A 17997-nucleotide genomic window follows, 5' to 3' on the forward strand; every position below is an offset into this window, starting at 1 on the left:
TTGTTGATTCGAAGTTAATGCGTACACATAAGCTGGGGATGAGTATAAAATGTTCGATGCAAATCACGGATATGCCTACAAATTGAACGTTATATTTGAGCTTTACAGTTTTTGTTACATGATTACAAACGCTTTAGCGAACACGATGTTTTATATTGTTTAACAACATTGAGCTTCTTCATACGTAACGATTCCAAGTTATCAGTTCAGTAATTTAGAAAACACAAGCAAGTACGATAATTAAAGGAAAATACATGTATACAATTCATAGTGTTGCAATTCAACCAAATCATGTGAATACAATATACAAACGTATGTAATAGGACGTTGGTAAACTCATACAGACACGTGCAAGAATGCCAGTCGAACATATATCAGCTCCGGTTTCCGTTCGATTGGGAAGCAAACCATGATAATTTCATGTATATCCAATTGTATTAATAAACAATATGCACAATTGTTTTAATGCGAGCTTGAGCAATAAAATGTCAGTATTAAATTCCAATGAAATACTCGCGGCACATTTTGTAACTGCTGATACAGACACATGGATGGCGGCTTTAAAAAGGCTTTTAAAAGTCTTCAAGAGATCGCGCAAAAAAATTATTATGTTACGCATTTTTAATTATATGATGCGGACAAACGGTGGTAATAAACAGTTGTCTCGTATTGTTAATACTAGATATCCAATGGATTAGTTAAAATGCAAACGGGACTAGATTAAAGTATAAAACGTCATGCAACGTAATGAAATAACTATCAAAAACTGTTACAACTTTATAAATAACAACGCACTAAACTTTACCTGATTTCTCGTCATCGGTGTCTTAACTGCTACCGCCGACGCTTTCGGCTTCGACTAGATCCCCGAGCCTGTCCCCGACCTTGTTTGGTGGAGTCACAGGGGTCCGTGGGCTGCCAGATGATGATGTCACGCCGTTAGAGCCAGCGAGCAAGGGCGTTTTCCGTTGAAGACTGGTACCAGGTCTCTGTCTCTGTCTCAGTAAAAATAATATGAAAACATTATATATTCAAATGAACTTGTCGTATGCACTATGGATTATAAACAAGTATGTATTTGATAAAAGGCGTTTGTTTGTTGTCGTGTTGTCTCTTTTTTCTTAATTTGTAACTTGTTTTTCTTCTGCTCCATTATGTATAAGGTTATCTTTGTTATTTTAATGTCTGATTTAAATCGTGTTACTGATATAATTGTGTTAACCGATTCTAACACCTTTTAATTATTGGCTGAATTCCTCTGTCCTGCTGCTAGTCGATTGTCTGCTGCAACTCTCCCTCTCGCGCGCAGATGCCCATAATGTTTCTGCAACTTCCGGTTTATAAGGTAATACATTGCGGTTGCACTGCTCGGCACATTTCCGGTAACATAACGGATTACCTCCGCTATTCTTGATCTCTGATTTTCACTCATATGACGAATAATACTGTTATCAATGTCATCTTCTTTAATATTGTCGGGGCAATGAGCTCTTGGTAGCGGACAACCTGGTGCTAAACAGATAAACCGCGCTGTGTTTTTGAAAATAACAACAAGATATTAATAAACAAAAATGACTCGAAACAGAACAATTTATTATTTATTACTAAAACCATTACTTTGTGGACTTTCAAATATAATAAAGGTTTATTCTTTTAATTTATACTTATGGTATAAATACCTAAAAAACTAATTGTAATTTTATATATTCGGATGGGTATAAAGGAAAACGCACAAATAATGTATCAAATGTCTTAAAGCGTATGACCTATTTACGTTTATTGCACATCTTACCTGGCACTTGAAATTGACAGCAGAATAAATTACAATCGACATTCAATGTGATAAAACAAAAGTAATATCCTTATCAAAAAAGAAGATATACACAATGAAAACATTACGAATACGTGTCGTAATGTACTTAAGGAGTACATCATCGCGTTCAAACAATCGATAAAGTAACATAGTATAATGCAATAAATAATGTATTTAAACAACTACCGGCAAGGTTGTGTTACAACTGTTTCAAGGAAACACTACATGGGACAGGACAACAACCCGAAATAATCGTATGGAAGTTTTACGAATATGCCATTATGTCTGTGTTATCTAGATTAGCCAGAGACGGAATGCTTATAACTAATTCACACACTTTGTTAACAGTTTTTGATATTCCCCTTCTTTAATCATTGAAAGTTTGCATTTATTTGTTTACGATCACCTGTCGACAATGCCGTTTTGATACATCTCTTTCAAACGCGATATTTAACGATAACGTATATCGGATATTATTCCAGCCACCTTTGGTTCGTCGAAATTAAAGGTGTTTTGTATGCGATCATCTTGAAACAGGAACAGGAACGACGTCGGTTAAGGACAAATTTTGCTTACTTAACACGTATTTTTTACTGGGGTAATATACCCGCGTCCACTAGCTGGGCCATGAAAGCTATAACGTCCGCGTCATATAAGTAGATGCGTTGACCCTACGTTTACTGTTCACGTGCTTTTATGCCATTATGTCATTGTTATGCTCCCCGAAAATTTTCGGTGGAGCATTTAGTTGCCAGTTTGTCCTTCCTTAGTTCCTTCCTTCCGTCCCACTTTTGTTACAGTGTCTCATAGCGCCTTCAACATTTTACCGATCTCTTAAATATTTGGCATGTAGGTACCTTTCATGGACCTCTACCTTTTGATGAGGTTTTAGGTCACTGGGGTCATTCTGGACACTGATAGAATATTTATTCTGGGGGACTTCAACAAGGTAGTCCTAAATGGTTAGAAGTTTTCTACATTTCGAAACCTTATTCCAAGTCCAACGTGTAAGACAGGCAGTGTTTAAGACATGGTATTTTACAACAGACAGGATCAAGTCATTACTCATATTCAACCAGTGTTCTTTAGTGACCATAGTGTTATTTGGGTTGGAGTTCCATTTTAAAGAAAGAGTGAGTGTATACTATTATTGTCATTAATTATTATTAATACCTGTTTACTTTATTATGAACGTAAGGTGGGCAACCATCCTTTTCAACGATACTTCTTTTTCACTAAAAATCCCTTTATAATAAGTGCTGTTAAATTAAATATCATGCAGTTTTATACTTCTTCCGGATAATGCACATATACGCATATTTCGGCGTTTCATCAATGATGTTTATATATATTGAACTTTAATTAAACGTAATACCACAGGTGAAACGCTTCTGCAATCATTTCGACCTTGAACTGAAAATGCGTTTCACAATACATGTGACATGTAACGAGATGATAAGTTATGATTTGAACAATCATAAACATTAATGTAACCTCTGTGATCCACGCTCCCGCACAACATCTTGTCCATCAAGTCCCCGCCTCGGCACAGCTCGTCTTCAGGATCTCCAGTAAATGTACAATGTTCGCGTGGCGAACTATCTGCAGGATTTTCCCCTCCCTCCTTCAGTTTTTCCTAGCATAGGAGTCCTCATGCCTTTACTTTTTGACGATTATTTTCACGGCCATTATGATATAAATATGCCGTTTAAAAATTAACTGATTAACAATTAAATACATGTTTTATTACACATATTCACACAGTGACACAGTGAGAACAGGTTGCGAATGTCGTTATTTCGAAAAATGTATTTAGTAATAGATTGTGCGTTTGTTTTCTAAAAATATCATTTATGGTTTATGTTCTGGACCTCCGAATGCTCCATCAAAATGAAATCTGAAACAAAGACTATTATACATTATAATTCGGAGAGTGTCCTTCCATTTCTGACTGCGATTACCAATTCTCTACCCGCATCAGTTGCCTTCCTGTACAACTGGTAATCGACTCTGCCCATTGATTTCGCGTCAAGTTAGAATTGCTTCATTCTTGTTGATGGCCGCGCACAAAAGCGAAGTATTGCTCAAAGAAAATTACTTTCGGGTACACTTTTTAGCCTAAAGATTAACAATATTATTAATTTTCTAAATGCGGGATCTAATTGCTCATCATATGTGGATGATTTTCTTTATTATGATCTTTGAAATTCTGTGCGAACTATTGAACGCCAACTACAACAAAACGTTGGATACAATTATTAAACAGGCAACTGAAAATGGCTTCTGTCGGATAAGTAAATTTCACAAAGACTTCAAACTGTATATTTAAGGCCGTAATACATGTTGTTGATAAAGAAATGTTCTTTTGGGTAATTTATTTATATAAAAATGCGTAATTACTAAATCGTGATGTTAAACCAGCAATAGATAAGCAAATAAAGTCAGAGTGGCAAGCGATTTGGAATGACGCAACTCTAAACAGATAACATTAAAATAAACCTCTGGACCATCGTTTAGCCTTTCTGAACAAACTGATCAAATTGTATCATACAATCAAGAAGAGGATAGGACATGCCCTGTTTTACAGACTCGTACTTTCTTGGAAGCGAACAAGCATCTAATTGTATACCATACAAGTAGTACTTTGCTGCTGAGCTTAATGCATAAAAATTGCTACAACCTAGGAGATAAGATATTTTAAAGTTAAGCCATAGAAGAGCTTTTGAAAACAGTACCAGCCTATGTATCAATACATTGTTTAAAAATAGATAAATACGTATAACAACATTAAGGTCAAATTGTTTTAGCGATTTCAACATCATCATATGTAAACGGCATGATATAACTTTTATATTTCTTAGTGGTTTGAATAGACAACCTAACACAATTTAGGTTTACAGCTTAGGAAATAAGCTGTGTATAAGTGAAGGTAGAAATGACCTAATTCCCTTACTCGTCAGCAAGTGCACGGGTGATTTCCCTAAAACGTATAGTGTACAGTGTGTTTTTATTCACAGTTTTGAATTTATGAAACATTGAACATTAGTAAAACAATAATTACACTATTGACAACGAGCAAAAAGTTAAACAATGATCACTGCAACTGACAACGAGCAAAAAGTGAAACAATGATCACTGCAACCAACTTGTGCTTTATAATCGCTTAAACCGAATATCAAAAACAACTAAATATCACACACACCCTTGTGTTCTATACCGTGTTTGGTCAGAGTCTGGTTAACGCCATGTGAACTGCTAGGGTCACATGAAATGCATTAACAGTAAAGTGTAGGTCAACAGCGCTGTCTTTATGACTACCTTATTCGTGATTTAAAAAGTATTATATGCAGATTATTATTTTTTCATCAATTATCTTACAATGTTTATGTTGTAGTAAAAAACTCATGTTTTGTAAAAGGAATTTCCATCGTGAAATTCCATTCGTAGCATAATGGTATTCGATATTCCGACGACATATTTATTAGTTGTCATCATGTTTGCTATACTTTTAAAAGTCTTAAAAGGGGCATGCTGTAGCCATTTTGTCTAAGTTATCTCTATAACATCGATAGGATGCTAAACAGTGCACACACATTTCGACATTTGCGTTTAGACACACTCTCCCTTAATTTGGATGGGTTGTGTTTATTTTAAACTTGCGATTTAAAAAGCGATAACTTAATTTTGAAAAATGAGTTCCTTCTAAGGCTATGCAATAGAGAATAACTGCAATGCCTTCAGAGCTTTGATTATGAGGGGGCTGTATTCAGGAAGAACCTTCCGCTTCAGTGTGTTTTGCTTAGAGTCCTGTAAATGAAGATTTATAACAACATCGTATAATGCATAATCCATTTCTTGCTTGAACGCGTTATTTTTAGCAACCACTGACTGGAAGTCAATATAACTGTATAGAAAGCTTTATTACAAAGATAAGGTGTTCTTACTATCAGCATGTTCTGTACTCATGATTTGAGTTATGACCCTCTGACAATTTCAGGAATAGTATATGAACAATACATTTTTGATCTAGCTTTTCAGCTTTTTCCATCCATGATATGTGTTGGTAAAGGTATTTGAAGTTTTGCAAGTTCTAGTACGTTTACTCTCAGCATGTCGCCGTCACCAGTCCAGCATTACTTCAGCTTCCTTAGTACAAGTCAAATAAATGATCATGTGAAATTGTCCCCTGATGTAAAATGCTGCATGTAGATTTGTAATGTTTGTACTAAAAATATTAAACATATATACGCTATGTGTGGCTTTTACTGGTAAGTATAAAACAACTTTGAAAACTTTAAAAACCAGTTGTCCCTATTTATCACGCGCAGCCAATATTTAAAGTACAAATTTATACCAGGGTCACAATAACCACTTAAGTTCGGATATCGTATAGATACTTCTGTTCAATACAAGGTAGCATACACAAGCTAAAATATAGAGCGAACCGCCTACCGTTTGTATTGATCTGACAATGTTTGTATTGATCTTACTGATCGGCTGATTTTGTTTGTTGAATCGAATATTAAACGCACTGTGCTCTGCTAAAACGAAACTAGATACAATCAGGAATTTAAGATAATTGGGTTGTTCACGTAAGTCAATTTACATTGTTTACATGCGTAAAACATAGCGGATATATTTGGTAAACGTTTTAATAAGTTTAACCCAACCTATAAACGATACCATCGAAATCGCATGATCGTATGCATCTTCCTGTTAGTGAAACATTGGCGACCATGCTAGTTTAGAGTTAATAAAATGCGACAAGTAGTTGTTCATGTGAATATATAACCCTTCAGTAGGAATATGGAGCGCCTTTATTTACATTATCATGTTTACAATCATATTTGAAAAAAAAGCACGTTTGAAATGTAGTACTTGTTCATATTATCAGCTGCATTTGATTTGCTCTGTATGACCAGTAATGTATTATAAAGCATACATATTCAAACGAAATAACCTTGCCATCAGGGCAATAATTAATTAATACTACTGTGACAAGCGGACACGGGATGTGATAATAAACAAATACACGTTTACAAATATGTTCTTGTTTAATAAAAGCGATACATTGTATTGTTTAAAACTGCAAATAGTTCAAATATGTTACGTGATTTAATGCACGGCTGATTTATTGCGATGTTTATTCTATATTGATCTTACACAGCCAGATGGAAAACTATAACAATTTATTGTTCCAGGATTAGTTGTTTTTATTTTCTTAAATCAACATCCAAAGCTATTTAAAGATACAGGAACATGAGGACCTCACGTTTTGTGGTGAATACTGTTTCAGAAAACAATTTGGTGTTTCATGGTTTCCGTTTATTCTTGTGTTTTTATCAGTCCTTTGAATTTATCTGATATTAGCAATTGAAAGATGTTAAGGGCCATTACAAAATTGAAATCCCACGTATTGTAAACGTTTTTGAAGTTTTTAATCAAGTGCATGTATCCATTTTCATAATTAGAGGTCCAACTTGTATATAGTCACGTATTTGTTTATGAAATAATTTTGGTTTATACCTACTTTTATAAAGAAAATTAAATTAGAAAGATACTAAGGAACATAATTGCTTTAAAATATATCTGTATTACCACTGTACTCACAGGTCTGATGCTATGAGTCTCGTCGTGGCAGTGTTGCATATAGGGGCGACAGAGTCCCGGTTCGCCTATTCATTCCGATACAAACCAACCCAAATGTATACTGATAACGACTTTGCGATCCTAAGACAGCCAACAAGTGTCTTGGTAGATAAGAATGGGCATTTTAACGCTTTTGGAAGGCAAGCGGAAATTAACTATACGGACACCAATCAAAAAGACGGATGGAGACTCTTCGTACGTTTTAAAACGGAAATGAAATATGCAAAGGTGAAGCACTTCAAAATACACATGATCATATTCGAAGTAGTTTAGGTTCACATATAATATCCAGCCATTTGATAAAGGGGATGTTATACAAATATAAATAAATAAATAAATATACATATATATAGATATACTGTTACTATAAACAACAACTGCTACTACAACAACTTATAAATAGTTATTATCATAATGTTATTATTTATTTTTTTTATTTATTATTGTTATTTTAATTTTTATTTTTATGTATAATACCTGCTTTTTCCTCTTTTGTTCTAATTATGATAATAATTTCTCATTTGAATATTACATATTATGTATCTCTAGTCCACTGTAAACGACTGCGAAGGACGGACCTGCCCAGCACTTGACATATACGCAATGGCTATCAAATATTTGCATGGACGTTTTATGAAGCTTATTAGAAATGTGATGACATGCTTGTTTGAAGAGTCAGCAGTCCTCTTCGTTATCACCGTACCTGATACATGGGGGAAAATTGGCAAACGGTTTACATTGGAGGCTGCTGTAAAGGTAAGTTAATATAGTACAAAACCACGAAGGTATTGTAAATGAAATTGAGTATTGTTAACCGTCACAGACTTTAAAGTTTCTACAGCTCACTACACTGAAAATGAGGGTTCTTAAAATATTTGACAGTTGAATTAGTTGGCCTTTGTTAGGATAAAAGTGTCAGGTGCTAAACGGAACAAATTTTTAATTTGTGTATACTACACACACTTTTTTTTATGAAAACTACATATATTTAGCAATGATCATGTACATTAACACATCATCTGTAAGAATTGACCAATCATTAATTAACTTTAATTCCCATTTAGCGAACTGCATATAACCTTTACAATCCTTATAGTTTACGCATCGTGAATTTTCATCTGAAAACATATGAACGAAAACGAGGTTACTATACACACCAATTAATGCAAGACGATGTTGCTATACACACGAGCAGAATGATTGAATCATATATTGTTATTATACAATGTAGCACTCGTTCAACCAGTAAATTATTCGCGATGAATGTTTTGTTGATATTTCATATACTGTTATTGATAAGAGAATCACATTTAAAAGAGTAAATTTTATTTATGGTAAACCTCGATGAATTTTAAGACAGTGTCTCAAGGGAAGTAATCTATATTTGGATACAGCTTACCATTTACAATTACAAAGCTCTGGTTCGACCGATTCATTTATCGATATGGAATAACATGTTTAACAATCAAACCAAAGATAAAATTGGTCAAACATACATGAACTTGACTAGGTAATGAGAATTGTTGATAGCAATTAAATACCTGGCCAAAGTTGAATGCCTATCTGGGAATCGAGTATTCAAACTTAATCGATTATTGAGCCAAGGACAAATACCCATATTTTATATTCACTAAGGTTCTAACATGAACTCGCAATAACCAGCTGGGTATTAGTCCTTGGCTCGATATTCCCTTAAGGTCTAATGCCGAATACCCAGCTGGGTATTCGTCCTTGGGGCGATATTCGCAATATTTCAAACACCCAATACCAAGCGTCTATTCGCTCCTAGCGTAATATCTGCTAAGGTGTATTCCTCTTTTGCTCGATATTTGCAATTTGAGTATTTGATACCTAGTATCAAGCTGGTTCGATATTTGCTAGCGTCCAAAAACCTAGAACCCAGCTGACTATTCCACCTTGGCTCGATTTCCGCTATAGTTCGAGTAGCCATTTCCGAACTAGGGTGCGACCTTCTCCATATGCGAATGTCGAATACCGAGATTGGTGTTCCAACTTCGGTATTTACTAACTTTCGAATATACAAGATCACGCTGTGCATAAAATCATGGTTCGATATCAATAGTTTCTCGGCTAGAAATTCGCTTCAGTTTAAATATACAATGCGCAACTGATATTTTCGAGCTCGGCTCGATATAATCGTATGTTTGAACGCCCGATTCCTAGCTCAGCAGAGAAGTCGATCTGGGCCCGGTATTTTCTTAAGTTTTAATATGAATTGCTCAGCACAGAAGTTAATCTGAGCCCGATTTGTGAACTTGTTCGAATACCCTATACTCACTTGGACGATATTTTTTAAAGTTAGCATATCCAATATACTTCTGGGTATTCGACTTTGGCTAGATATTCGCAATAGTTTGAATACCGAATACTCGGTAATATAATATAAGCTTGGTTTTCGCTCCTGTCGAGATGATCGCTTAACTTTGAATACCCAATACCCAACTTGCCATTTGCTCTTGGCTAGATATTTTCAATAGTTGGAATACCCAATACCCAGTTTGAAAACATGTATTGGGTATTGGTCACTCGGATCGATATTCGCTTGTTTGAATATCTAATCCTAGCTGGGTGTTTGAGTTTAGCTTAGTTTTCGCTAACTATGACCCTGCTGGGTTCATGACAATGCTTCGATATTCTCTGACGTTTTAAATACCAACTATCCAGTTCGGCATTGGTCTTTGGCTTGCTATCTTTTGGCTCGATATTTGCTACCCTATACAAAAATGAATAATCGTCCTTAGATTGATATTCGCTAAGATTCGAATACTCAATACCTAGGTATGCCACCTTTCGTCCCTTGCTCATCGTATACGTTCGAATAACCAATACCCAACTTACTTTCGTCAATTGCATGATATGCGATAAAAATGAAATATCCAATACCCAGCTGGTCTTTTTACTTTTGGATTCAAATTACCCAGTTCCGATTACTTAGCAACCTGGACCTTCATAGTCAAGTAGTGTTATACAGTTCATCTCTGTCAAGCAGTTACATTTAAATGCCCATGTCTTTCATATCACTCAAAACATCGTCGATCAACTATAACAGTAAGACTATTTGGTCAGCAAAACATAACCATTTTTGATCCCATAGGCGGGTATCGATAAAGATGCAGTCGACTTGGCGTTTGAATCCGAGGCTGCAGTCATATGGTGTATCACTGCTGTGAAGGAGGGTCAAACACTTCAATGCCCTGGGCATAGATATATCGTAATCAATCACGAAAGTAGGTACAACTATGTTCCTTTACATAGCTCATTTGCCTATAAAACAAACAAACAAAATTATGTGTTTGGTTCTAGCCGCTGTGACTCAAATACTTATCTTGATGGTCCTTTAAATGTGTGAAAAAAGATATTATTTTATTGATTCAGCATCCAAAGCGATTTTAAAACAGTGGTATTTTCAGTAAATTGTTTCTATTAAACAATGTCATATATCAATAACACAAACAGTTGAATTGTTATTTCTGTACGCTAGGTGACATCATTAATATCACAGTGCTTGAGACATCACCCGAAGGCAAAGTAGAAAATGTATGTGGTGAATCATGTGACGGCATGTTGGTGGAGCAGTATTTTGCACAACACTTTGATCGAATTTTCGGGAAAGGGATTTTAAATAAATTTCGTCAACATGATAAGGTGTCATATTTTGATTTAATCGATGATCTGGCCAAAAAGCATAACATTGATGTACTATTGACACAGCCTTACATTCGGTTTCGACTACCGTTAGATCTAATCGCAATCGGGAGCACTAATTAAAAACACCCTGTCCCTTCCATACAGGCAGACAAGATGCGAATCGGTATTTCGGATTTACTGAAATGGCTTAAAGATGGTGTTACACGTTTGGTGGAACATATCAAAGCTCTTTTGGTAAAAACGCATCAGAAGGAAATTGGATCAGTGCTACTTGTTGGGGGTATTGCTGATTCCACGTTTGTTCAAAACGAGTTGAAAACGAAGCTACATGGAATTAATGTTTTAGCACCGGGTGAAGACACATGGACTTTTGTAAAAGGATCCTTGCTGTTCGGACATAAATCTGTATCTACCAACAATAGTGCGAAGAATGTAAGTAATGTAGACAGTATTGAAGGTGGTGGAATGGATGTGCATATGATGTGTGTCACTCTGTGATGATTTCAATGATAATGCTGATTCGGCTGTTTCTTCTTCTGCTGCTGATGAAGAATAATGTTATAATGATGATAACGATGATAATGACGCTTGTTACGACGACGACGACGAAAAAGAAGAAGAAGAAGAAGATGATTATGATGATGATGATGATGATGATGATGATGATGATGATGATGATGATGATGATGATGATGATGATGATGATGATGATGATGATGATGATGATGATGATGATGATGATGATGATGATGATGATGATGATGATGATGATGATGATGATGATGATGATGATGGTGGTGGTGGTGGTGATGATGATGATGGTGATGATGATGATGATGATGATGATGATGATGATGATGATGATGATGATTTTTTTTATTCGCAAACACTATTTAACCATTTCAGGTCAAGAATATGCTTCCACCAAACGTGATTTCAAAGAAAATCATGATCACAAAAGCACAGCTTTCAAACAAGAAGTATTTAGTCGTTGCTGCGTTTGACTTTGGAACAACATACAGTAGCTATGCTTACTCATATGACTACAACGAGCAGAATATTAAAGCCAATGACATATGGCGTTCAAACGACCCTTCCGCAAGTCTCAATTCACTGAAAACACCGACAACAGTTCTTCTAGATAAACAAGGAAAGTTTCACTCGTTTGGATTTGTAGCTGGAGACGAATTTGCCCGCCTGATAGAAGAAAACGTTCATGATGGTTGGAGGCTGTATAGACGGTTCAAAATGATTCTACATAATAATAAGGTAACGTACATAAAAAACAGTAATACTTTGTATGTTAAAACATACTAATTGATCAATGAGCGGTACAATACAATTTAAAACTAAGTATTTATTTCTTTTTGTATGTATAATGTTAAAATAATAAAAAGGTTCATGTCATCTTTTGCTAGAAAATATTAAAATTGTCTTTAATGTTCGTTAGCTTCTTTTGTCAGGTGATTGATATTAAATAATTCCCTGTAGGATCTTTCCCGGTATACGGATGTGGAAGACATTGAAGGAAAGCGTTTTCCAGCGTTATCTATTTTTGCCATGTCGATCAAGTATTTAAGACAACACCTACTAGTTGCTATTCAGCGTCAAATAAGTGAAATTCAAGAAAGCAACATTCTTTATGTTCTTACTGTACCGGCTATATGGGATGTTGCGGCTAAGCAGTTCATGGGAGAGGCCGCTGCTGAAGTAAGCAGTTTTACCATAATAGAAATTGTAACGAAGTCGCATAGTTACATATGTCACAAATGCCGTTCATGCATTAATAAAGCTTATTCCCCATAGACTATACAAAGATATCATAAAGACCAAAACATTGTATTGTTATATTACAACTTTAAGTGTATTTAATTTTGCATGTGGATCATCGGGGTATGGAATAGGATATCAGATGGGTGGGTTATCTAAACCGAATGAAACGTTGATGGGATTATGCAAGACGTTGTAATCAACGATAAATGCATCATAAGGTCAATTTATACATTTCAGTATTTCATATATTCTGTAAAAATATTAAATAAATAAAATGCTGAATTGTATTTGTTAATCAATAAAAATTTAAACTAAATGATGACATGATATCATACAATTTAGCCTTGGGCTAACGTTAGCCAATAGTTGTGTAGTTGGGATAATATCGCCTTAGGCGGACCGCGGTCTGTCCAGCAATACGTGTCAAACTATCTGAATATTGTTTGAAAACATCATTATCTTTACATCGTCAAGATAGCCAATAACTAACTATATTAGTTACAAACTTAAGGAAATCTTGGCAAAATGTGAGCACTTTCAATTGCAATTCTAAGTATGCTGCTTATAACTATAAATTAATGATATTACTTATACTACACAACCACTACTAAAACACATAATTATTAGTTTAAGTTATACACTTACTCTCGTGTTTCCAATTAGTCCTGCTTCTTTTTGCATTACAAGTATTGTGTGTATAATTATTATCATAATCATCATCTTCAGGATCATCATTATGATCACAAGTTAACTTTATTCAGGATTGTAAGTAACGCTGGTATTTTAAACAACAGCGCACTCGTTAACGTGTGTATTTTTACCAGATCACAATTATTATAGGCATTGTCATTAAGATGCTACAACTCGTATTTAACTATTGAAAACAGATTAGATCAATTCTATTGAGCAAAACGTGTCACCCAACCGATCATATATTTAGAGACTTCTTATCAAAACAATAGAAACGTCGGTACCCAAGAAAAGTGGCGTAAACATATACAGAATTAGATGTTGCTGACATTTCCAGTCTGTAGTATAAGCCATGTCCGGCTTTACCAAAATGCCTTTATATGGCGACCATAGAAGGTGCAATTTCTCCTCTTGATATAAAATGCTGTTTCTGTTTCCTCTGAAATGAAGCAGGTGTATTTGTCCACGCCAATACCCATGCATTACTCTTCCATCTCCAGACAGATATACAGAATGGCTGACTGATCTACTCAACTGAGGTTAAGGGTTCATTGGTTCGTGACTGTTCAGCTATGCCAGAGCTTCTTCAAGCTCGCCAGAAAGACCTTGCTTGAAATTTAGACATAACGATCAATGGAAAATATCTTATTGTTTATCATTTTCCCCCAAGAAGGATGTGAACAAAGTAAACAGGTTTACAGAGAAAATTTCCGTTTAAAATTTATTAAATTGTTTAATGTTCGGCCATGTTGATATCGACCGGTAACTTTAAACATTAGTAACCAAAAAATATTGTCAATATTTGAGAAATACTTGATACTTTTGACATTTTATTAATTTCTCTTTTCCGCAAGCAAGGGAGAATAATTTTCGTCATATCTAATTATGTTATATTCATAACGTCGCAAGCGACACTTTCGTTGTTAACAAAAGAATCTGCTTAAAAGCCCACAAACACTCAAAATCAACGAATATTTCGTACAATATTTTGAGCATTAAGTAAACACATAAGAAAAAAATGTTCCTTATAAAAAATAGCCAAAATTCAACGCTATTTTACGAAATAGTTTTCGAAATATTCGTTGTTTTTGAGTATGTATGTTACTTTAAGCATTTTAGGAGCGGTTATTTGTAATAATATGTTAACGTTATTTGCTTGGCAGGCTGGTATCAACAATGACAGACTACTGCTGGCGTTTGAATCAGAGGTTGCGGCCTTGTGGTGTGTTCGACACTGTAGAAGTGGTGTTCTTCAGTTGATTGGTTCCAAGTACATTGTGGTTGACTTAGGAGGTATACCATTATATACTTTTACATGAATGATTAGTGAAATATATGTGTGTTTATCTTGATTTTTAATATTTTAATGCATGCATTGTTTGGTTTCTTTCAAATCCTTTTGGCGGCTTGTATAGAATACACACATTACTTTCATTTACACTTAATTAAATGAAGTATATTTATAACGGTATTTACTATGTGATTAAAATAAGATGAATACAAGTTTGAAGGCGAAATGTTGTTTGCTTCTCCATATCTGATCAATCCTAATTGTTGGTACCGACCTAAAACTTATTTTTATTCCAGGTTGAGTTTCCGATAGGATTCGCTTAATTCTTTTTTATGCCCCCGGATCGAATGATCGGGGGTATATTGTTTTTGGCCTGTCTGTATGTCATTCTGGCATTCTGTCACTCTGGCATTCTGTCACTCTGGCATTCTGTCCCAAAACTTTAACCTTGGTCATAACTTGTGCAATATTGAAGATAGCAACTTGATATTTGGCATGCATGTGTATCTCATGGAGCTGCACATTTTGAGTGGTGAAAGGTCAAGGTCATTCTTCAAGGTCAAAGGTCAAATATATGGCTTCAAAGCGGCGCAGGAGGGGCATTGTGTTTCTGACAAACACATCTCTTGTTTCATTTTAATTTTATAATTTTTTCAAAATTAAGTTTAAGATAAAAAAGGTAGATTGTGCAGTTGCAACGAGATTTAGAAGATTTTTGTTCTTGCATATCTTTTTTAAAATATATAATTGATTTTCGAGAATGTCAAATAACATACAATGATTTATATATAGATTAATATAACGAACAGGTACCATATACACATTTTTTTGTTACAGTTACTATGCATCAACCCTCAATAACATTATCATTACTTTAAAAAGCATATAATAATCTTAAAGTAATGATATTTATAATTACGCTGTATTCGTGAACCGAGACTTTAGAGTTATTTCTATGTGTATTCCTTGTCCTATTTTCTCAGGAGGAACGGCAGACATAACCGTGCATGAACGACAACCGGAAGGTGACGTAAAGGTTATACACCAACCAACAGGAGGCGCATGGGGTGGAGTCAAAGTGGATGAAAAGTTTTTCGAATACCTCGAAGATGTTCTGGGAAAAGGTGTTTTAGAAGAATTACGTAAGACAGATCTAGAAGATTATTACACGTTGATCAGAGAATTTGAAAACAAAAAGAGATCTGATCCTATAAGTACCAATCGCCTCACTACTGTGCGTATTCCAAGTTCGCTGATTCAAATTGCACGCAAAAGACAAAAAGAAAACAGTACTTCTGGAAACACAGAGGCATTTAGAGCCGACAAACTGCGCATTGATTCATTAATTGTTAAAGGCTGGTTTGAGACTACAGTTAGACCTCTTCTTACACACATTAAAAACCTGTTGATTCAAGAAAATATTGCAGATGTTCGCACAATTATGCTTGTCGGCGGGTTTGCAGAATCCCTATATGTTCAAAACAGGCTTAAAGAAGAACTCACTGGGATAAATATTATTGTCCCTGACGAAGCTGGATTGGCTGTTGTTAAAGGCGCTGTAATTTTCGGACAGAGGCCTTATATTTTTACATCACGTGTATTGAAATACACTTACGGCATTGAAGTGTACGATAAATTTGATGAGCGAATGCATCCCAAAGAAAAACTGGTGATAATGAATGGAATAAAGAAAGTAAAAAACTGCTTCCAACCTTTTGTTCGGGCAAATGAAGGCATTCCTGCAGACCATTGCGTAACCCATTATATAACACCAATGGCTAATGTTTCTCTGATTTCTGTGTACAGATCAGTATTGGAGAATCCTAAATACACGACGGGTGCTGACTGTGAGTACCTTGGAACGTTAATGATAGAGAACCCAGAAAGTGTATCATTCAGCAATCAGGAAAAGGAGGTGTCATTTATGTTTGGAAATACGGAAATATTGGTGAGTGTAAAACACGTTGATACTGGGAGGGAAGAAACGCTCATTTTAAATTGTCTGTAAGACAGTACGCGGGTCTGCACATAATTGTAAACTGAGAACAGCCTTACATACAGGTAAATTGTGTGCCTATATATTAAAGTAAACAAGATTAATCTGCTTCAGCTTCAATACATTTTGCAATCTTTTTCATGAATTCAAAAAAGGTTTATCAATCCTGGACCTAGTGAGTTTTCTTAATACCTTTGTATTAGAAAAAAACTATGTATATGTAGGTAAGCTGATTTTCTGAGCACACATACTCAGAGATCGTGTTCAGAAAACAAACGGCAGTTATGCAGTTTTTAAAAAAAGAACGATTTCACGTCTATGTTTTTACGTCAATGATACTTCTCATATACAGATGTTTAACAATGCATTCATATTAACCAATGATAGTAGCATATCAATCGGTTTAGAGCGGTATATGCTTGCCTTTAAAAGCAAATAAAAAACATTTACATTTAATAAACGATGTTAAAAAATGTAGTTGTTAGAGCTTACAACTGAACATCTTATATATACATGAAAATGTTTTGAACATATACATATTTTTTTCGTGATTAGACACAATTCAATGCTTTTTTAATGTTTAATTTTATGAATGGACCACAATTTCATGTTGTTACTCACAAAAAACAATTGTATATTCAGTTCAAAAAGAAAATATACTGGAATGACGTCACAACATCGAAACACCAGTGATGTATATTAGCGCCTTAAAAAATTGCCTGCTTATAAATATACATTGTTATAATAGTAATGATAATGACAACAACAAAAAAAATACAACAAAAAATACTTTAACAATAATGATATCTCCAATAATAAAATAAAATAAACTACCATTTTTATTACAGAAAAATACTGTATTTTTACCAAAGAAAAATAATCACTATCGAAAAATTTAGTGTCCATGAAATAGACTATGTCTTGTATCCAGTATTTTCAAAATGCTTGAACTAATGTTATCATTACTTTTATGTTAATGTCATTTTTTCAGTTCTTGTATTTTTTTAAATTATATTCATCAATCTATAATTTATTTTATTTTAAATGTTGTAATTATTTTGAAATTATGTCGTATGTTTTGTTTTAATTCTTTAAATTCCAGTGATGTAACAAAAC

The 17997-nt window shown here is 34.6% G+C and overlaps 1 protein-coding gene across 1 annotated transcript; it reads left to right on the plus strand.

Moving 5' to 3' along the window:
- Positions 1–6318: 6318 nt before the first annotated feature.
- On the plus strand, positions 6319–17747 carry LOC127853197 (heat shock 70 kDa protein 12A-like). Its single transcript, XM_052387473.1, has 9 exons — positions 6319–6405; positions 7426–7690; positions 8012–8218; positions 10578–10710; positions 10965–11563; positions 12038–12400; positions 12623–12841; positions 14758–14887; positions 15869–17747. The coding sequence occupies exons 5-9, from the start codon at positions 11285–11287 to the stop codon at positions 16891–16893; spliced, it is 2016 nt and encodes a 671-aa protein (XP_052243433.1). The 5' UTR covers positions 6319–6405; positions 7426–7690; positions 8012–8218; positions 10578–10710; positions 10965–11284; the 3' UTR covers positions 16894–17747.
- Positions 17748–17997: the final 250 nt, after the last annotated feature.

The sequence above is a fragment of the Dreissena polymorpha genome, chromosome 12 (genome assembly GCF_020536995.1).
Source record: "Dreissena polymorpha isolate Duluth1 chromosome 12, UMN_Dpol_1.0, whole genome shotgun sequence".
NCBI classification, from domain to species: Eukaryota; Metazoa; Mollusca; class Bivalvia; order Myida; family Dreissenidae; genus Dreissena; species Dreissena polymorpha.

What these genes read in the sequence shown, in the direction of transcription:
- LOC127853197 (XM_052387473.1), top strand. Translation starts at nt 11,285, where the DNA reads ATGCGAATCGGTATTTCGGATTTACTGAAATGGCTTAAAGATGGTGTT. An exon ending in CCAACAATAGTGCGAAGAAT is followed by an intron (nt 11,564 to 12,037) that starts GTAAGTAATGTA and finishes TAACCATTTCAG; the next exon opens with GTCAAGAATATGCTTCCACC. An exon ending in TGGGAGAGGCCGCTGCTGAA is followed by an intron (nt 12,842 to 14,757) that starts GTAAGCAGTTTT and finishes TTTGCTTGGCAG; the next exon opens with GCTGGTATCAACAATGACAG.